Source organism: Cyrtonyx montezumae, unplaced genomic scaffold (assembly GCF_038088225.1).
Source record: "Cyrtonyx montezumae isolate F1298 unplaced genomic scaffold, pur_monq_1.0 scaffold_3, whole genome shotgun sequence".
NCBI lineage: Eukaryota > Metazoa > Chordata > Aves > Galliformes > Odontophoridae > Cyrtonyx > Cyrtonyx montezumae.
Genome location: NW_027072034.1, coordinates 123,354,537 through 123,377,187, shown reverse-complemented (window position 1 = coordinate 123,377,187; position 22,651 = coordinate 123,354,537). Strand labels below are relative to the sequence as shown.

Below are 22,651 nucleotides of genomic sequence, written 5' to 3'. Positions count from 1 at the left end.
ACACTCTTCAGTGCTCACTCTGACTGTTTTCCCAGCCTGCCCTGTCCTAAATGCTGTGGAAATTTTGAATTATATGGGGCAAAGATTCTAACTGATGTGTTTTTCCACTGCTCGTATAGCATGTTCAACTAAAATATTTGAGGATGTTTTTTTTTCTTATGAAGATGTCGTAATCAATGTTATGGTAAGTATGAGTAACAGTCACCCAAGATACCCTTCACAAGATTAACTTTGCACTCATTTTTTGAATTGATGCAAAGCCATCACTCAGTTATGCATTTCTTTCAGAGTACTGTTATTTTTTTCCATCAGAATTCCTCCTCGAAATACTTTGCTTAAAATAGGTGGAATGAAACAATGCATGGAAAGTTAATTGAGGATATTTTGCACTGAGGAAGTGGGGCTTTGAAGTTAGAGATTTGGATTGCAAAGCACCTTTGTCGTCCCGTCTAGTGTAATTCTACTCTCACCTTGAATATTGTATTTCCCTGAGAGAAAATTTTGTAGTCTGCCATAGCAGGATATTAAATTGCCTTTTCTCACTGAGTTGTATTTTTATATAGATTATCTCAAATGCAGTAACGTAAAATAGAAAAAAAAACAGCAGTAAATGGTAGAAGGCAGGAAATTTACAGAAATGTATGTGAGATAGCTATTGGGAAAGCAGTCAGAACAAGCAAAATAAAAACGCAAAGCACAATAATTCTTGAGCTAGAAGTTGAAGGAAATGAGAATGTAGTCTGAGAGCAATAAAAATAATAATAAAACAATCATCATAGAATAAGAAAAGTGATAAATTTCCCAATCTTTCCAAAAGATGTTTTTATCGTAGTAATGTCTGTGTCCATTTTGATAAACATTCCACTGATTCTCTATAAGGCTGCAGTTAATTATCAAGGTGCATTTGTTAACAGTGACAGGGAGAACTGTTGCTTCATAGCTTAGTGAAATGAGGTATCTAGACAAAGAATCCCCAAGCATTTGGAAGGAAAAGTGGGGAAAAATCTTTGAAGTGTTCTTTGCATAATTTTGGAACCCAGGAAGGCAGTACTAGTCAGTCAGAGAGGTTAAATGCAGAACTGTACTATGGGAATAGGGTGCATGTGGAATCGAGAGAAACTGCTTAGTAATCCTGATGCTTTATTCTGAACATTCAAGCGTACATTATTTACATAATCCTTACATGTGGAGAGGAAAATCATATATTTGACAAGCAGCCAAGATGTGATGAAACAGAACAAGCCAAGCATCTGCTGCTCTTCACTAGTGCCACTCCCTTGCATTTATTACAGATTCCAGGAGGAAGCTATTTAATAAAGCTTTCAGAAGCACCTCTCACTATTAGTTAATTTCTGCCATAAAATTGCTGAGAGACCTCTCATATTATGTTCTTGATTGCAATAGGGTCTGCTCTTTGACAACTCCAGTAGAGCTCATTTGCTAATCAAGGAATCTCCTGACTCACGTTATTGTATTACACAAACATGTATACTCTGAAGGAGCTCTACCTACTGAACACTAACACCAAGATCAAATTGTAATAAATAGTTTACTGAAAAAATAAATAAGATTTGCTAATTGCAAAATTATTTTTATCTCTCAGTGCACACACGGAGTGGAAATGGGAGAATTGCAGTGTTTCTCAGTCATTGCTCTCATTCACACTGTTTTTTTTAATATCACTATTGCTGTTGATATATCATTAAGTTAATGGAAATATTACTACAGCAATGGTAAAATATTCACTACAGTACCAGAAAATGTTTAAGAACGTGTTCATCCATCAAATGTCTCAATATTGAGTGAAATGAGAACAGTAAAATGCCAGGAAAGTAATGAGATCTAAGTCAGGTAAGATCATTCAACCTAAATCAAAACAAGATAATTTTTCAGGATGCCATTTTCAAATTCAATTTCTCTACAGGCACTTTCTTAAAAATAACTGCAGGCACTTCTGTAAAATCTTTTCAGTTGATCGATATTTTTTACAGTACTTGAGATTAGGTTCTTCATTGTACTGACAACATCAATGAAATCATTTGGCCTTAATGATTCTGTTGTGGCAGCAGCTACCAATTCTCCTTATGATGAGATTGAACATTGTGGTACGGCAGCTGCTGGGGTGGCTGACAGTGTGGATTAGTGCTGCTGAGCCCTGTAGGAAAAGGTCGCTGCTGCAGTACCCAGGGGAGGTTTGTCACTCTCAGAAGTAAGGCCTCAAAGAGAGGTTTGGACTTCGGCGAAATAGTCATTGGCAGGTATAAGTAGGATTTGCTTATTGTGTCCTCCTTATCTTTGCCTACCAACAGCACTCCAGGTTTCTAATCACTACTGCCAGGCAGCTGTCACCTTTGCAGGATTGTCAGCTCTCCTATTGCCTGCTCCGTGTTATTTGTTGGTGACATTTCCAAAAGGAAAATCTTCAGCAAGCATGATGCTTCAGAGTGAGAAAGAAAAAATGAAAGATCTTTTTCTACTGGTAGAGAGTTTTATACTATGGAAAGCTCCTTTTTCCTTTTTTTGCCCTGTTTTCAAAGTTGCACACAGTATCCTATATTATTCTATATAAGTTGCATACTCTTATCCATATATCATGGAGAAATCCTTTTCAATCCGAGTAAATTTTGCATCTCATTTAAGTCAGAGTAATTACTTTCAACTGTGAATTACTAGTCACAGGGGTACAAGTTCTCTAAAGATTCATAGAAAAACAGCATACAGAGGCCTTAGGAGACAATTTCACTCACTTGCACGAGGTAATACAGGCAATGAAGTACTGCTTGCCTGAAAAACGATGGCTCAGCAGTTCACCCTGAAATGTCATGCCATTTGAAAGACTTATCTTTCACAGTGCTGTGTGTTGCAAACGAGGCTGTATGTTGAATACTACATACACAATAAGAATGCTCTATGAAAATTGCAGTGCATGAGAACTTAAGAGCAAAATGAGAATTGTGAGAAGAAGTGATTGGCACTTGTCTGTTTGCATTTAATGGGCCTTGCCCACATCTGCATTAAGGGTGCTAGCTAAATTTGATAAGCTGACTGTCTGGAGCTACTTCATATGGGTACCTTTGAATAATACTGTGCTTGTTCCTGTTCGGGCTGTATTTTTCTTTCACCAGTTGCAATGTTAAATAGAGGCTTCCTTATTTTCTAGGCGATAAACTACTGATTGCTACAGATATTCACTTCCAGTCCCAAGAAACTAAACTTGAGTCCAAACAGAGACCCCACATCTGCTAAAGGCGCACATCTCAAACTTCCATTGATTTTAATGACATTGCAAAAATGCACTATGCATACAAAGTTTACAAATGATAACAGGAGGGCTCAAGGCTTGTACACAGCTACTGAATCAATTTAACTATATAATCAATTTAGGAACTTATCTCCTTAAGCCAGGTAACGTTTTGGTGTACCAACATGCATTTAGTTTCGGAATGGTACAGGTTCTTTTGAAAGGGAAGACCTGGTCTTGTAAAGATAATTCAATTTCTATGCCTGTTGTCTGTCACCCCACCCTTTTACAAGGAGCATTTAGCATTTATTGCAAAAGGTAGAGGGAAACAAATGAAGATTTGAAGAATGAGGAGGCACTGAATTTAGGCTTAGGACATGAATATTCATCAAATCTATCTCACTTAAAATGATAGTCAAGCACAATCGTTCTATGGGAAAAGCTATCAAGTTTGATGTACAGTGCATTCATAAATGATTAACTTTGAGATAGAAGAATCTTTTCATGCAGCATTAAGCAGAACATCTTGCCAGTTTCTCATTATTACTATTATTATTATTATTTTTATTTTTTGGTACTGGTACAGTTCGTTGATTTCAGACAAATGGAAAGCAGCAATGTGTAAAAGATGGAAACTTAGTACCCTGGAGTAAGCTAACTTCTCCCCCTTCAAACTTTAAAAACAAAAAGAGGAAAAAAAATATGTTCAGATAATATAAAGATGTAAATTAATCTGTCTGACATGGGAGTGCTAGATAGAAAGAAATTCAAATAGGAATCCTTCCTGCTTTCCCTGCTCAGATGCATTATTTGCTATAATTTTAGGCAGACTGTTTCTCAGCAGACTAAAGGATGTGCAATATCTTGAGAAAATGAGACCATTTAATCATATTAATAACTGCTTAGGTGTCACATTTTTAAGCACCTAAGCTAGTTTACCCTAAGCTACCTGTTCACCCCAATTCTACACATTGTAAAGGAGAGCAATGCCGCATGTAATCTAATTTAGAATTTTGAGTCACTCAGAAATAAATTATGGTTTAATAATGATGGAGACTTCTTTTCTCCAAGGGAAAGTTCTAGGACAGTCTGAATCCTAGAACAAAGATATTTAAGGATGATTTATACCTAAGAATGTAAAGTTTCTCATGTTCATTCTAATATAAAAATATTCCCATTATTCTTACAGATCCCTAATTCCTTTAAGAACACTAGCTAGGCTCTAGCATTTAATCATGCACTACTTTATGAAATACATTTCATTTTTGTCACTTGTTGTTGCTTTTCACTTTCAGATTTATTTTGTCAAGCCAGTTTATAGCTCAGTTTGTTTTCTTTCTTCCCCAAGAGACTTAGGCTTTTGCAAGTCCTCCTAGGTAGGGGATTTTAGAAGAAACGAGTTTCAGAAATATTGCCATAAATAAAATAGTGTGGATTTCCTTCAAACTCTGCTAGAAGTTTGTGTATCATTTAAAAAAAAAAAAAAAAAAGACAAACAAAATTCAACCAACTGAAGATCTACCATCTACCAATTATCTTTATTTATTTCTTCATTTCAAAAAAATGTCTTGAATTCTACTAGCAGACGATTTTGTTAGTCGAAAGGGAAGAAGATGTAAGAAGCTGGACTCACACTGCACAGTTGGCTTGTTTGTTTTACAGGGTTGTAGGCTTCAAAATTCCCAAGTGTAAGCCATCTTGTTTGACAGAGTTGAGTATGACCAGAGGTCTGAACCAGCAGTCAGTCCTGTTCAACTATGCTGAATGCTTTTAATAGCAGCATTGCAGCAAAAGGCTAGAGGCCAACTAGCTCATTGCTCTCAGCAGGCTTCAAGACATCACTGTGTTATGGGCAGACCATGGCCAACTGCTCGGCATGTCTTAACATGAGCAGAGGGAATGCAAACTTTCAGAATAAAACTTGCATTAGTGAATGGAAATGCAATGGCTTTTTGAAGTTTGCCTTTTTGTCTTAAGAAGCAGGAACCCTGTGGTGTTTTGCACATACCTGTAGCATGTGGGAAATGCTGCTGACGGCTTCATCTGGTCAAACCATGTAAAAGTCTGTATGTAGGCTCCTGCAACTAGCTTTGGATTTAGGCGTTGGTTTGGGACTCTCTTGTCTTTCTCTTCACAATCACTAATTCCAACGACTTTTTGGCTCGATGTCTGTGTTTCTAAAGAATGAATCTGAGGCCAAAAGAAGTGTACTTACTCTAGTGCATGAATCAGGACCCTTTTCTCAAGGAGAAAAAGTAAGCAGCACTTGAGGAGGGGAAAAACGTGTATCATGCTTCACTCTCGAGTTTAGAGTACCCTGTAGCTTACTTACTTTGGAATGGTGTGTATATATTTCCAGCCTCCAGTTTTCATAAAGACGAAAAACTGAATTTTTAACTCATTTCATTATTAGTTTTATAACAGTCATCTGTGTTTAAATATCTTATGATCAGACAATTAGAATGGGATTATTATTATTTAAGTTCTACATGGTGTTCAAAGTGAGTCATGCAAACCTCTGTGGGAACATTGAGAGCTGCCATGTGAAGAGCAGGGCTTTGAAGAAAGGATGAGGAAGTAAGTGTTTTTCTTAAGCCAGTGAATCAGCAAGAAGTGGAAGAAGGTCAAAGGCCTAGCTCAGTTTTGTTTTGCTGTTTCTTTGGAAGAAGTCAAAAGATCTACTAAGGTGAATGAAGAATTGTCTCCGTGATACTACTGCTCCTTTGCCTTTGCAGTGATTGAAGAGATATAGTCAAGATAAGAGAGTGGTGGTTTTGGCATGGAACTCTTCTGTACTGCTGCAAAGGGAAAAGGATAGTTTTGGTGTACTTCTTAGCAGTTAAATAGTTGCATAAGTGTTACTTCTCTCTTAGTTGTTCCTATCATGTATATATGTGAGAAAATGCATTAGCATAATGTCCTTGTTACAAAAATTAAGGTTAAGTATCCCTTCATCTTTAAATGCATTCCTTCAAAACCTTTTTGTGACATTGTGTGATACATAGTTATCCCAGTAAACCTATACTTATTCTGGAAATTGACATTTTGAGGCTTACACTTGAAAATTAATATTTTTATTAGGGAAAAAGCTGTTGACATCAAACACAGTGGTTGTTCGTAGAGCTGTAGTAGTAAATATTGTATGGTAAGTTTGTATCAGAGTTCCCATCCTGCCATAGTCTGTTCTCGTTATTCCAGTAGCCTCTGCTCATTCATTGCCTATCTCTGATAATTTTATCCAGTCTGTCAGGAAGCAGAGATTATCTGAATTTTGGGTTAAATGGAACAGAACAGGACATTTACAGGTGAAAAATAAACACACAAAATAATTGAGTAACGTAGACACACTATTATTTCCATGGCTGCATTGCATGGGAATGGCTCATTGCTACATGCCATGTGCTGGTGTCTGTAATTCCCTTTGCCTCTGCTCTGTGTCCAGGGTGGAAACAGTGCAGCAGTTTCATTCCTCATACTCTCTGCTCTGACCTTTGTGGCTAACTTCCATGCAGTATGCATCCAGTGTCTCTCCACCACAGTCTATCATCTTTCCACATCTTTCTTGTCTTTTGAGGGCTTTCCTGCAGGCTAATTATCTGTGTAACTTTACAGAGTATTTTCATTCTTTGTTCTCTCAGCAGGAAGTGAAGAGGATGTTGTTCCTTTTTCTTCTGTTTCCAGGAGAACTGCAGGCTTCTTGCCCATCTATTACTGTATTTTCTTCTCTTTTTTTTTCACAAGGAATAACTGCATTGAAAAAAAAATGCATAGTTTTTATGGAATTTTTTTGGGGGGGAGGGGAGGACAGGGGGCTTATGATAACACTGTTTCCCCACTTAGCAAGTTGGAATTTTCTGGTCTTTTTGGGGTGGAAACAACAAAGGATGAACTTGCTTTTTGTGTTACTAAAACCATGTAAAAGTTCACACAGCCACAAAGATAAGTTGTACTGAAAACACGTTTTGATTGCAGCCCTCATGTTCAGGCATCAACCGATACCCCCAGGTCCATTTCCTCTATACAGTGTTCCAGCCACTCTGCCTCAAGCCTGTAGTGTTGCCTGGGGTTGTTGTCTCAAGACAATCTGCTTCATAACCTTCCTTGGCACTGAGGTCAGGCTAACAGGCCTGTAGTTCCCTGGATCCTCTTTACAACCCTTTTTGTATGTGGGAGTCTCACATTGGCAAGCCTCCAGTCTTTTGGGACTTCACCAGTCAACCAGGAGCTCTGATAGATGATGAAAAATGGCTTGACTATCACCTCTGCCAGTTCACTCAGCACTCTCAGTTGAATCTCATCAGCCCCATGGACTTGTGTCAGTCCAGTTGGAGTAGTAGGTCTCTGGCTGTTTCCTCCTGAATCGAGGGGGCTTTGTTCTGCTCCCCAACTAAGACTTCCAGGTCAGAGAGTGGAGTATCCTGAGGATAACTGGTCTGACTTTTAAAGACAGACATAAAGAAGGCATTGAGAACCTCAGTGGTTGTGTTCCCAGCCACATCCAGTAAGGAATGGAGATTCTCCTTCATCCTCCTCTTACTGTTGATATATTTGTAGAAGTTTCTTGTTCTTTTCTGCCCCAGCAATCAGGTTGAGTTCAAGCTGGGCTTTTGACTTTCTAATTTTCTCTCTGTACCTCTTAACAACTTCGTACTCTTTCTGAGTTGCCTGTCCCTTCTTCCACAGGAGATAGATTCATTCAGTTTGTAGAGTTTAAAACTGGTTCTGAGGTGAGTTGTCCTGTGCAGCATAGTAAGCTAGCTGCTACCAGGGCCATGCAGGTAACTGTCCTGGGTAGGTTACTGTGGGCCTGGAACTCATGGTCTTGTGAGTATACTAAGCTTCTCACATGCCAGTGTCTCTTCCATTCAGTCTGTTCCTGCTGCTACCACTCCTCTAGCACACAAGCACAGCCTGGAGAGGATGAGCCAAAGGGCTTTTATTACTTCTCATTCTCTCCCATCATCTCTTTCTGCCCCTTGGTGCTGTACTCAGCTTGCATCCCCATCACCCTGGAATCCCTGAAGGTCATCTAGAACCACATTCATTAAGCACTTGTTTCGGTTCTGATGTGTTAAGAGTAATAAATCCTCTCAGGCAGCTGTTTGTATAACTCCGGGGATATCATTCATTATTTATCTTCTGAACATGATTAGGAGACAGAGACTGAAATGGGTCCCCTTTTTAAAACCATCAAAACCATGATGACAAGCTGTGTCAAGAGTGTCTTGAATCCACAGGTACCATTTTTCTCATTCAGTCAATCTGGCAATGACGATAATTTTAGTACTTTCATTCATTTGAAAGGGAATTCACAGTGAGATGCATTAGTGCTGCCACCTTTGTGGCTGAAAAGAGGGCCTCTTTATTGGTCTGTTTCTCTGAGCTTTGGGTTAAAAACATCCAAGCAAAATGTTCTCTTATCCAGAAGGACCATAGGCTTCTAAAGAATTTAGGTACTTATCAAAGGAAATTGTTTACAGTGCAAAATATTGCAAAGCCACCAGGAAACATCTGTCACTGTGCTATATTCCACTGTAACTTGGAAGAACGCAGAAAAGTTTATGATGCACAAAATATTACAATTAGTTGTGGGTTTTTTTTGCACAGAATCACATAGATGTGGTATAATTAATTCACACTGTGTGTTTCCTTTTATTCTGTCTTTGCATGACTCCCTGTTATATTATGAAGTACAAGCTATACTGTTTTTGAGCCATTATGTTTTTTGAAAAGCGTAATTAAAATCAGTCAGTAGTTTTGATCAGCCAGGAGCAACGAGCAAGGACCTGAGGGCCAGATGTGTACAAAGCATGAACATGTAAGCCTTCTTTCCATACTTAAGTGACACTAAAAATCAGGCCATTCAGAATGAAGAGAAAGTTCCTTTCTCCTTCATACTAAAGCAGTAATCTGGATCTTACTTAGCAAACTAAAAGAAGAGTGACAAGTGCAAGCAACAGCCTCGAAAAAAAAAAAAAGAAACAGCTTTGTGTTCATATTGTTTGTTAGCCAGGTTGTTGTCATGATGCTGACTATAAGCAAGTAAGCCCATTAGGCTTCAGATAATAGGCTTACCTTCTTACCTGAACATATTTATGTTGATAAAGCTCTCAAAGATTTTCAGTGGTGAAGGTTTCTATTAAAAGCCACTTCAGACATCAACCTAGCAGCTTTTTCCACAGTCACAACCAGTTGCTTAACTCGACAAAACAATAGCCTTTCAAAATGTCACTGTTTTCAGAAATGCAGGGAGAAATTGCATTGAAGAAGGGGAATGTGGGAGGACACCCTTCCTTCCAAAGAGAGAAAGAAGGGAATGAAGCAAGGGAAGGGAAGAAGGGAAGAAGGGAAGAAAAGTATGGGGGGTAACAACTGTGTGTCAAAAGCCAGAAACAGTTGCCAACCTTGCTTTACTTCAACAGGAAAGCTGTAAAACTGCTGGTTTTAAATGTTGGAGTTTTATAGAAAAAAAGAATCATGATCAGAATGAACAGAGATTTGGGTTGCATCATTCTGCTAACATAGCTATGTATGTGCTTTCTTTAGATTGAATTCAGTCATTAGCAGGAAAAAATAAATCTCAGCAAGTAAGCAAAAACAGAGTAGATAGTTCTAACAACAGTTCTTAAAGGTAAGAAACTATGCACATAGAGGATGTTACCAATAAATCAAAACTCTGACATCAGGCAAGAAATTACTGGGAAGAGTTATCTGAAAAATTATCAGCAGGATCTGCTTGGTTTCTTCATGTGCTGATTAGGCAAGGTTGAGTAAAGAGCTTGGATTTTTCTCAGCACCCCTTCCTCCCCTCAGCTGAATCTGACTGGCAGTTTGCAGAGGTGAATGGCAAATTGTGCTTATCTCAGAGTGTTTTTAAAATTATTTTTCTTTAAATCCAATTGTGGTTACGATGAGATATTTCTTTATGCTTGCAGGATCTCATGTCTGTCAGTTTTGAGGGGATGCAAATTAACCACATACAGAATGAAGGGGCAAGGAAGCAAGAAGTAAAGTTGGTTTTGTTTTCTGAAGAATTGCATAGGCTCTGTAATTTGTTTATTTATGTCTATTCAGCTGGTGTTAATTAACTTGTCTGAATCATTTGAAAAATTTAAACATCCTTTGGATCCAAACAGTGTATTAAAAACATAACAAACAGCAGCAGGAATATAATGCCATCAAAAGCTTTTATCCATTGGTTTGTTATGATATCGTCAACAGTCCTTCATGGAATTATTTCCTTCCATCTTGTTTCAGACCATGTATTAGTATTTTCCATAGCCTGTTTGAAATGTAATTAAATATAGATGCTGTTTATCTGTCTCATGCAGGAAAAAAAAAAGTTATTTTAAGTTGGATATTTATTATTTTATTTAGGTAACGCCTAATTCAGTTTTACAAATTCCTTCTTGTGATAGCAGCTATATTCTGTTATGAATTTAGAGCTAGTTAATGACTTTCCACTGTCCCTCTAATGTTATACTAAGCATTATATTCAGAAATAAGTGCAAACTGAAGAAGATTCTGATTAAGAATTGTTCAGGCCCTGAGCTGTGAGAATTGAGGTATATAAAGTTATCATAAGAAATGTAAATCTTCTATCAATTCTTTTTTTTCTTTTCCTGAAGGCTCTAAAGCCAAATTTATTTCTTGAAGAACATATTTAAAATGTGGAAAAAGAAATATGGAAACGTATTAACCTTGCAAAAACACATTTTACTCTAATTGTGCTCTTGCGCATTAGTAGGAAACAATTTTCTAACAGCATCTTCTTCTAACATTTTTTTCAAGTATAAACCAAAAATCTTCCCAAAGTGATGCTAGATGAAAGCTAATCCATAAATATATTGCTATTCTTCCTAATTGTAAACATTTTTTTCTTTAGAATATGCTAAATAAATGCATTTGGAAATGTACATGACATGATTTTCTATCAGTGACCCCAAAGTAATGCAGGATTAATGTTTCAGTGGTTGCCTTGTTTTAGTATGACAGGTAATGCATTAAACTTACTGAGGAAAAGGCAGTGAAGTATGAGTCCAACTGACTACATTTTAATTTAGCTATGAGGATAGAATAGCTATAATGAAATTTATAACCCTGGACAGTTTCTGGTTTGATTCAGGGCCTAGGATTTTGCTGTGGCAGTCTGTGGATTAAAAAATTACTGATCTTATGAACTCTGTGCCATCTTGAATTCGTGTGTGAGGGGTCAGTATAGCTGTTTTATGAATAATAAGCTGGTGAGCTCACAGTAGAAAATGTAAAATGGATTAATTCATGACGAACTGACCTTTGAAGGAGAAAGTTCTCCAGCTGATATATTAACATGCTATTGAGGAATTGCTCTGAGTAGAGCAGTTCAATTATTTTCTTACATTGTCTTCTTAGTGAGCTAAGAGAGAGTTTATGTTGTCAAAAGTCAGTTAGGGGAGTAGCTGTAGAGCCTTTATTTTAGGGCTGAATCTTATTCTTCCTGAAATGTGCTGAAATACAGGGAAGATGATGGTTCATGGCAGCACCCTGGACTTCATGCTGATATCCATTTTACTGATACATGGAAGGAAAGAAAAATGCACCTCTGTGCAGTATGTTATGGAGGCTGATTGATGTACTGTGTTCACTACTTAATGGATTTAAGTGTGTGGGACTAGCTTAAGCATTAACTCGTGGTAAATGAGTTTTGTCTTCTTTTTGCAGGGCTAAACTTGTGCAAGCAGCATAGAGAAAGTTGCACTAAGTTCAGTCTTTCTACTGTGGGCATCTGATTTTAAGTTGTATCACTCATATCCCTTCAGTCTTAACCATTGTATGTACCTGCCTTTGTCAACCTGTGATTCCCTAAGTCACAGAGAATGGTTTGTGTTGGAGGCAACCATAAAGCCTACCCAGTTCCACCCCTCTGCCATGGGCAGAGCTGCCACCCATCACCTCAGGCTACCCAAAGCCCCATCTAACCTGACCTTGAGTGCCTCCAGGGATGAGGCATCCACAGCCTGTGCCAGTGCTTCACCCACCCTCTGAGTAAAGAATGTGTCTTCTTTGCAATTAAACACAGCTTTGATTTTCTAAAACAAGAACCATGAAAGGAGAATAGTTTTATGTATCCGTGGAGCTAACACGGATTGTGAACTCTCTGTTCTTGTCATAGAATCATAGGGGTTGGAAGGGACCTCAAGAGATCATCAAGTCCAACCCCATTTACCTTCAGTATTCATTGCTCAGTACTTTTGGCGGTCACTCATAATGTTTCATATTTTTGCAGGTCTTTATGTACAGTATGGTAAAGTATTTTTTGTCTTGTTTCACTGCCCGTTTGCCCTGGAACACTGCTGCTTGTCCACCTGCTGTGAAAAACAGTGTCTTATTCCATATAAGATATTCCTTCTTTGGTTAATATATTTCAGTGTGTGAACTTAAAATTCGATTTTTTTTTTCAAGCAGAAGCAGAGAAAATTGAATAATTGTGGAAAGTAAACACAAAAGTGACATGAGCACAGCTGAATGCAACTTATCTTTCCATTTGAGAGAATACTTGTGGGGATTTGCTTATAATCTTCATTCAGCTCTACATACTGATGTTAAGCACTAGATGTTTTGACTTCAGACACCTTGCTATTTCCAGAACAACTAAGCAGCAGAAAGGCCAATAAGAGGATTATCACAGAGATCTTTTTTAGTACCTCACACTAGTTAAATGAGACAAAGAGTGATAGTAGAAACTAACCAACTGTGTAGATAGCAAGTTGTGGGTTCCTAGACTTCCTGGAGTAGCTGGAATTTTACTAAAGAATTTAGAGCAATTTGTGGAGAACTGAGTTTTCTATAATATTCACAGAGACCTTCTGCAATTAAACACAGTTCAGAAGTGGCTGTCTTTTCCAGCAGAAGTGTTATTGCTAGCTTCAAAGTGCACAAGAAATGTTAGGATTTAAAGCAGCCAAGATAGAAATTGAGGATGAGTTTTAGAGCTTTAGCTGGTGCAGGTAATCTGATAGGCACATCTGATGCATTAAAGAAAGCCCAAACCACAGATCCTCTGAGCAGAAAGTGTATTGAAAATGTTACTATAAAAATCCTGGGCAAACTCAGCTAGCATGAGGTATGCTTCAGAGTAAGGATTCTAATATGATGTCCACAAATCTAACCAGGAGTTGGGAGGGAAGCCACTATTCTGTGCCTGCCACATGGTTAGGCATGCTTTTTCTACCTCCTAAATTGAAGAAGCATTCCTTCTGCACTACAGTTTCCTATTCAGCCCTCTGTATGTCTGAAGTGTTGTAATAATTATCAGAATGAAGTACTAATATCAATACTGTATGAAAATAACTTGTAATGCCTCATAGAAGTAGCAAAAGGATTGCTTGTTTCATCTTAATGCAAGTTTCTTGAGCAGATGCATTTTCAGGTAATCATTATTTTAACAACCTTCCCTGAAATCTAGAGCCCTTGTTTTATATATTGTGAGATGAGTCATTCATTTTTAAAGTAGTTATTTTGAATTATGTGTATTTCTTGTTACTCATCACATGTGGCCCCTTGTTTTATTTAATATTCAGTTTGAGGTGCTGGTAGTCTAATTTTTAAGATATCCCCACAGCACATGGTAGTTTCAAAGAGCACACTTGCAAGCATTATGTCTTTGCAAGTCAGATGCTCAGCACTGAAGAAAATTTGAAATACTTTATTCCTATCCAACTTCTTAGAAACTTTGGTTGAAGCAGTCACCTAATAACCTGACCGTTGCAAAGAGTCTTCAATTATGCTTCATATAGTTCCTTCTGTTACAGAAGTCTTTCAACTTCACAAAAAATGACAAGACATAGCATGCTTTAATGCAAAATTCAGATCCATCCCTAGAGCAGACATCTTACGAGTACTAAATTAATGAAGTGTTCCTAGAGAACAAATACCAGTATATAGTTGAGTTATTAGAAACTGTTAAATATATTCACAACGTGAACTGGCTTGCTGACTTGCTCTCTGTTCGGTGTTTTGAACACCAGACCACAGCAGATTGAGGTGTGGCTGAGCTTCCACGTTTGGGTAGAGACTTTTGGGTGTTTGCTGAATAAAAAATAACTATAAGTCTGTGCCCAGCAAAGTGTGACTTTGAAGAGATTTTAAAATTAGCCATCTTTGATAGGATTACTCCCAGAAAAGGCAGAATGAACATCCTTTATGTGAAGATTATGACTTGCTGAACGTCAGGGTTCTTCTATTCCTCTAAGAATCCAAGGCTTTCCTAAAGAAAAGGCTGCCAGAATTTGTCAAAAGAAGGCATATTTTTCTTAGCCTTAGTCTCCCAGATAGCACAACTACAGTTGCTGAATTTTCTTCTAATAAAATCAACCTGAGGCTGACACCCAACAATAAAAGAAAGATTTTGCCAAAGTTATGGAAAGCTAAGATGTGCATCTATAAAGGGAAGCGACATCAGGCATTAATGAACAGGAGAGCTAATCTGACGTATCTGAAACTGGGTAGGATACATGAAAAAGAGAAAAGTAAATGAAAGATTAAATGAAATGAAAGATAAATCCTTTTCAGTATATTAAAGCCTATGTTAAGTCCCTTAGGTAGGTTGACAATGAATAATGTCAATACTGTTTTGATGAGGGGTAGGAGGAACAAAAGCAAAAGTTACAGTGAAAATTTGCTGCAGAATACCAAGAATGGATTTGCAGTCTGAAGGTGATGCATATAAAATTTTACTGAATTTCTTTATCAGATATTTTTGCTAGTTTAAAGAAGAAATGAATATGAATCATTAGGAAGTGTTCCTAATTTTACATGAGGCATCTTCATTATCCAGAAATTACATTAACTCGTTTGATGACAGCTGTACTATCTAGACACGAGTAAAAGGGGCTGGAAAGGCAGAAGCACTGTGTGGCAAAATAGAAGAGATTAAACTGACTGATAAGTTAAAACAACTCTGGACAATGCAGTAAAATAAGCACAGGACAATGATCTTCATTACTTCATTATATGGTCTGTTTTGCCAGAGTTATCATTTTTACTATATATATTCAAAATATCATACTATATATATATATATATGTCAAGAAGGAATCAGTTTCTGTATAGAAAAATGACCTACGTGAAAGAAGATTTTGGGTAATCCTATTTCTTTAGGTATTCTGAATATTATTAGAAAATCTTATATATGAAAGCCCCCATATTACAAGAAAGACATTGAGACCCTGTAGCATGTCTGGATAAGGACAGCAAAGCTGTGAAGAGTCTGGAGCAAGTGTTCAAGAAAAGTGCAAATGTAGCATTTAGAGATGTGGATAATGGATATGGTGGTGAGGGTTTAACAGTGAGTGGAATAGGTGATCTTAGTCGTCTTTTCCAACCCTAATGATTCTATGATGCAATTATTCAAATTTAGAAAATCTTGAGCACCTAGTGTCAGAGAAAAAAATTCCAGACAAATATAGTGACGACTCAGGAAGGTCAATAGTGGAAGTGTCAAAGTAATCTTCTGTGTATCTTACAAGATGGCCATGAGTGTTCCCATAACCTACTAATAGTCCCCTGGTGAGTGAGGTGTGACGAGTATGAAACACCACAGAGAAGCCATAACAGAATGAATGTATGATCATGGTCGTTTTTGCCTGACTATTTCTGCTGTCGAGAAAAAATGCCATGTTCACATTTTGTGAATCAGATGATCTATCTTATTACTGAGAAAAATGGGCATAAAATGAAGCAGCAAAAATGAAATATAATAAAATAATGAGAAAACATGGGTATATGGAATTAAATGTTGATCTTTGTCCCCAGGGCCTTACAGTAAACTCAAGAAACTGCTGATCAAGTACTAATCAGTGTGGCTGTCATAACTCAACAATTCATGTTGCATGTACTTTGGATTTTTTTATGACTGTTTCCTTTTAAAAATATCTATTGATGAGGTCATATAATCTTTATAAAAAACAAACCACATTTTGAAAGATTTATGTTTTTATTCATCTTTAAGGATCTTGATCTTAATAGTTATACAAGGTACATTCTTATGTGATGCCTAACTTCTCAGTAAAGACGTTTATCATCAGTGAAATTCCATATCTCATTAGGCAGTGAAAAATACAGGCACTATAAATGTCTAGTGCTTCAGAGAGGGCTCTTAGGTCAATGTGGCAATCTATAATCCAATAGCTTAGATATGAAATCATATTTTAAAATAACTTGTATGTATATTGCCTGGTAATGTTGCAGAAGATGAATTTATTTATTTTCATTGTACTTAGCAGTGAAAGCACAGTACTGTAATAAACTCTTGCTCTCTGAAATACATTTACCTTGTCACCAACATAGCTTACTAATGTGCTTTTCTATGCTTCACAAAATGAAGGTAATGCTTGCTGCAGTTGCTATGATACAAGACTAGCACACTGAACTTTCTGGTGCATCACAGCACACATTTCATTGTCACACAATGCATTGTCACTGCTGTTAATTGAATCTTGCAAAACAGGATTTACTGGTATTTTCTTAGTTTTCTCTGAATGATTAGTAGCGATAGAACTCAGTTTTAATTAGACTGTAGGGCTGAGTGTGAAGTACAGTCTGACCTAAAAGGCAGCCTGTGACATAGGCTGCAGCAGAACAAGATGTACCCTATCTTGTTTTTTGAACTTTTAACATTATGCCTCAACATGTGACCTAACTTGTTTATGCAGTGGTTATGTGTCTGTTATAGACTTTATCAACCTTGTACTCCAGGAGGGAGAAAGAGCTTCACCCTTCAAATTTCTGATGTATTTTAAAATAGGATGAACTGCCTCCTTTTAGGAGCCTTCTTAGTTAGAAAGGGCACCAAGGCAGATAGATTAAACAAGTAACTTTTTTATGGCTAAAACCATAGGCGAACAATCCCACAGTAAGGCACAAAGTGGATACTTTTAAAATTCTGGACTGAGAATAACCCAAAGATTAACAGGTGAAGATATGGCAGAATTGGAAGTATACAGCTATAATGTTGGAAAATGCAATAAGCTAAGAGTCATAGTGTAACAGAATGGAGAAACAGTTGTGTGGAGAAGGTTATGAGAAATAATAATCCACCTCCCTTCAGTGGGAAAAACAAATCTTTTGTGCAAGTAGATAGATGACAATTCTGTAAGAATAGCTTTTCTCTCATTCACATTCTCTGCCTCAGTCTCCCAGAGCAGGGGTTGACAGTCTGTGTTTCTTGAGAGATGTATAACACGTTCTCTGTCAATACTGCTGATTGTATTGTCAGGAAATCCTTTTTTGGTGGCATGCACCCATGAGAAAAAGGCTTAAAATTAGAAAATAAAACTTTTGGAAATACTGGTTTCCTACTGACAATTGATTAGGCTGCAAAAGAGATGCTCCTTCAATTTTTCTGTAGCCTGGAAATCCATCAGGTCTCCTCCAAACTATTAATAACGATTTAGCTAGCAATAACAGGTAGGTTTAATGGATTTCCCTGCTAGTGTACTGAATGTGTTTGCAATGAAGCATGGAACAACCTGTTTTAATGACTTACCCTGCTTGCTTAGACCTGACATTAATTTTTTAAAAGGCAACTGTTTGTTCATTAATTGAACAAGCAACCACTTGTCAGTGAGTGAAAAATTAATTTTAAGGTCTGAAAACTAACATGCATTGTACATTGGGAAACAGTACTGAAAATTTTCTGTTAAATCTGTTGAAAAATAAGTAATGGTGTCTACTGATTTTGAGATGCTTTCTTACTATTGATACACAGTATGTAAAGTAGATGTACTTCTTTCACTGCAGCTGGGATGACAGCAGCTCAGTTAGTAGTGGCCTCAGTGACACTCTTGACAACCTCAGCACAGATGATTTGAACACCACCTCATCTGTCAGCTCTTACTCCAATATAACAGCCTCTTCAAGAAAGAATGCACATGCCCAGGTAAGTAGTTTTCCATTACCATTTCTTGCCACGTCAGTCAGGTGTGCAGTATTAAAACAAACAAAGAAGCTTTAGTAACAATGCTTCCAAAACAAGTGAAATATTCATATTCTGTCTGCTCAGGCCCTGTCTCTGGCTGTTAACTTGTACTGTAAACAGGGATATGGACCAATACATGTCTTGAAGTCTTGTCCAATCATATTTTCCAAAATTCCGCAAGGAAACATTAAATGTTTAACTATCTCTTAAATATTAATGATTTGGTTCCCTACTGCAGATGAAACTCTGCCCATGATTTGTTGGTCTCTGTCACTTTTGATTCATAATTAATCTTTTTTTTTTCCTTTAAATAACAAACACTGATTTTTTTATTCCAAGTTTTGCACAACACTGTGAAAGCTGGCAAAGCATAGTGTCAAAATAGAGTTCTGAGAAATTTATATAGCTTTATATAAAGCTTTATATATGATACTAATATATGTGTATGTAAATAAGTATATGAAGAAATAGGTGGATGGTTGATTGGATGTCAAGATAGATGGATTAATAAATTGATAGATAGATAGATAGATAGATAGATAGATAGATAGATAGATAGATAGATAGATAGATAGATAGATAGATAGATAGATGATGTAAAGCTTTTGTGCCAGGCACCCTTGTATTTCTTTTCAGCTACCCTGAAAATTTAGTGAGATAAAAACAGATGATGTAGGTTGCTTACAGGACTTCGTTCATGAAAAATCAAGAAAGATGAAGGAAAGAGTTAGTCCCACTAGAATAATATGGCATCTTCTGTTTATAAACAAGGAACCTCAAGAGTGAAAACTCAGAGCAGGAGAAAAGTTTTTGCCTCCTATGATTTCATGTCAAAAATCCAGGACCCAAGACTGACACCCTGAATTCCATAGAGACTTTTGCAGGCAGCCAGTGCCTGGAGTTGAGAGAACTATTTTGTAGATGTATGTTATGGCAGACTGTGTCAATATGAGAAGAACACATTTGTTATTTCCCCCCAGACAATGGAGGAGTAGTTACTTTGGGGATGAAGATTACTTTAATCTGCAGTAGAAGCTCCAAAATGAATTTCAGGCTGATAGTTTACTCATGAGATGGTACTCACATGTGCCAGCATTTTTCAGTTTTTGCCATTGCTTTCCCATCCAGTCAGGGTCTCCTATGGCTGCTAAATGGAGATCTGCTTCTCTCTTTTCATACCAACGGTGACAGCCAGCTGGGTCCTGGCTTACTTGTTCCACTGCACCGTCATCATCATCACTGAGAAATCTCAGACTGATCATTCAGCTGTTCCTGGGTTTCTGAGTGAACTCATCTTCTAGATACTCATCATACTAGTTGCAATTTTTTCTGTGATTAACATAAAAGCAGGACATTTTCAAACACTGCTTTCCTGCCAGCATTGCATTGTGTTATGAAAGCTAGAAACAGAATTTTGTAAGTTTTCACATCAAACAGATTAATCAGAAAGCAGAGTAGTATTCCAACCTGACTGGCTCAGCCAGAAGCTGAGATAATCACAGTGTTTAAGGATTTTGCCAGCTGTTCTCCAGGTGCAGGACATAATCTTGTAACACAGAGGTCCCTTTTGCCATCTTCACATGATTGTAACAATGCAGGCTGGCTATATCCTGAGGCTTACATTGCATATTTTGTTGTTGTTTACATACTAAAACAGGATTAACATTGCTTTTGGGGTCCAATAAAGGTGAAAAGAGGCTCCTAAAAAGCGTTGTTCTTGTCATTCCTTGTAAATGATGCGGATTACTTTAAAGAAATGTAGTGCTATGTGTTTATAGCCTCTCATTTATGAGAAAAATTCTGGGAGCATTACACATGTGAAAATAGCACCAACAAAAACTCCCTGTGAAGTACTCTGTAATATTTGTGTAGAAGTTTTGTTTAGGCTGTTTTCCCAACACTCCTTACCCAAAATATGTTCAAGCCTCTCCAAAACAGATATGAAATTTTGAGAGTGCTGAGAGCTTTTTGTATTTTCTGTGCTTTAAATGACAAATGTGTAAACAATAACTGATTATTCTGTTGGTCATCTAATCAGTATTAATCCTTCTTATGACAGCAGTGCCTATGAAACAACTGAGGGATCTCTGTGGAGGAGTTGCGGTAACATGGAATAATAAATAGCTCTCCTCTGATCACTATCCAGTTTGTAGGACTGCTTAGAGGGGCTGTGTGGGGGCCGGGCTGTCACACAATGAATAGTGATACCTGATTGATGCACCGATTTTGTTAGAGATGTAGGCAGACTAAAAGTAAAGACAGAGGAAAAAGGTCAGGCTGCTGAGGTGATGATATGCCAATGAGGCTTGAGACTGAGGTAAGGAAGCTTTGGTAAAACAGAGGATAAAGGGTTACAGCAAGCAGACCATCAGCACAGAGACAGCAAGTCTCAACACCAGAGGTAGGATCAGTCTGGCATTTTTATTTAAGCCACTTCCGCAGTTGGTATGGTGGCTGCTTTTTGTGCTGCTCCCTGCAGCACACCTCTGCTGGCGGGGGCTGTGGGAAGGCAACTGCCACAGCTGTTATGTCTCCCAGGATCTTCTACGTGGATCTGAGTTTCTGAAGTTTCTGAACAAGCATGACCCCAGCTGGTTACCTTCCCTCCTGGTGGGGTACTGCTTACAAAAGCTGCTCTTCTGGCTGATGCACCCAGAGCAGGTTTCTTCAAAATAATTGGGCTTAGGGGAGACAAATGTGGGGAAAAGCCATCAGCTGCAGAACTGATAATGTTAGTGGAGATGTTATGCTTTCTCACTGGTGGTACAGCATAATCAGTGCTGCTGGAGCAGTCATTCTAACTTGGTCAGCAGAAGGTTTGGATAGGTAAATAAAAGCAAAAAAGCAGCCCACAATTAGGTTAGGAATTCTTTAGGAATTGTCTTTATCAGGCTTTTCATGAAACCCTTCAATACAGTGATTCTTTTGTGAAATTCATAGGCAGATGATAATAAATGAGGTGTTACAGCTGATGTTGAGAATAAATTATGTTTTACTTCACGCCAGCTTATCTATGAGGGGGAGAGTTTAATTATTCTGAAAATAAGAATAAAAAAGAAAAATGTCTTCCCAAAATAGGAATGTTTTTACTTTTCAGATCATGATGCTACCATTTTAGATGAGAGTTTTCTGCATCCCTCAGTTCAAATACATCAACACACTTACTTTTCTCCCTTCCCTGGTCTTAAATCAGCAAGTTTTGGAGGTGCTAAAACTGACCATTTCCCATACAAATCTCTTTTAGCTGAAGACAGACTTGGAGAAGCGCTCAGTTACAGACAGTGAAACTTGGGGCAGCACTGAAGAACTGAAGAAACCAGAGGAAGATTTTGACAGCAACGTAGACAGCAGTGGCAAGTGGAAAGGCCTTCCCTCGGGGCTGTCTGAAGAGTCAGAGAAGGGGGGGCAGAAAGCACCCCTCTCACAGACAGGATCCTGGAGGCGAGGCATGACTACACAAGTAGGAGCCACTCAGTCCAGGCACAAAGCAGGGACCAGTGCTCTCAAGACCCCGGGTAGGAGATTTCTGTAGTTCAGTTTCCTGAATTAAGAATTAAGAATTAAGCTTTATACTTTGACTTTACTTATAAGCAGTAAGGAATTTTTACAGGAATTTTTATGTTATAAGCATGTGGCAGACATCAAAAACTGTAAGTGTATTGATTTTTATTCTCATAAATGATTCTAAACCAAGATTATGTGCTACATTGCAGACTAATAAGTTATTAATCAAACATGAACATGTAAGCTGTGATTACATTTTGTTTTATTATCATAGAAGTACATAATATCTACCAGGGAATTCTTAAACAGTTTTTGGACCCATTTCTGCCTTGTCATTTTTCTCTAGAAGAGATATACCTATACTGAACATATGTGTAGAAATCATAAGAGGTTAAAAGTTGAGTTTAAAAGTTTTAACCTTTAAAGGTCAAATCAGGGGTCTCAAAAGTAGTGTTTCTGAACTAAACCTGAATTGTCACATTCTGTGTACTGTAGGTATCTTATAGTCCATTTTTAAGAAAAATTGTAAACTATTCATTTTACAAACTTCCTTCTGTTCTAGATGACTTCTTATCTTCTGAAAAGCATCTCAGAAGTAGTAGTCACTTTTGTGATCTACTTTTGTAGCAAAAAATTCGAAGTTGGTGGAAGCCATATACTAATACCTTCTAATATATCATTTTACTAGGGTATTAACAATCCTTTGTAGGGCATTTTCTAGCACTTTTGTCCTATCTTGATGAAACACTTCATGAGTGTGTATTAACTCTCAGTTGTACTGGTAACTGAGAAGGAACTTCTCAGAATGAACTCACTGTGAACTACTTTTGTTTCTTTGCAATTTAGAACTGCTATTAGTCAGCCTCTGATCTTGTAAGGTCACTCGGGATCCTTACAGCAGTCAGTGCTCATATCGTTGCAGCAGTGACACCCTCGTAATAGCAGTTAAA

At 37.6% G+C, this 22,651-nt stretch overlaps 1 protein-coding gene across 2 annotated transcripts in view; it reads left to right on the top strand.

Annotated features, from left to right (window-relative positions):
- NAV3 (neuron navigator 3) overlaps positions 1-22,651 on the top strand; it is a 258,103-nt gene that overhangs the window by 173,647 nt on the left and 61,805 nt on the right. For both annotated transcript variants that reach the window (XM_065743241.1, XM_065743240.1), the window contains exons 13-14: positions 18,020-18,158; positions 21,442-21,712. In XM_065743241.1, coding sequence (XP_065599313.1) covers positions 18,020-18,158; positions 21,442-21,712 — 410 coding nt within the window. The remainder of the gene's footprint in view (positions 1-18,019; positions 18,159-21,441; positions 21,713-22,651) is intronic.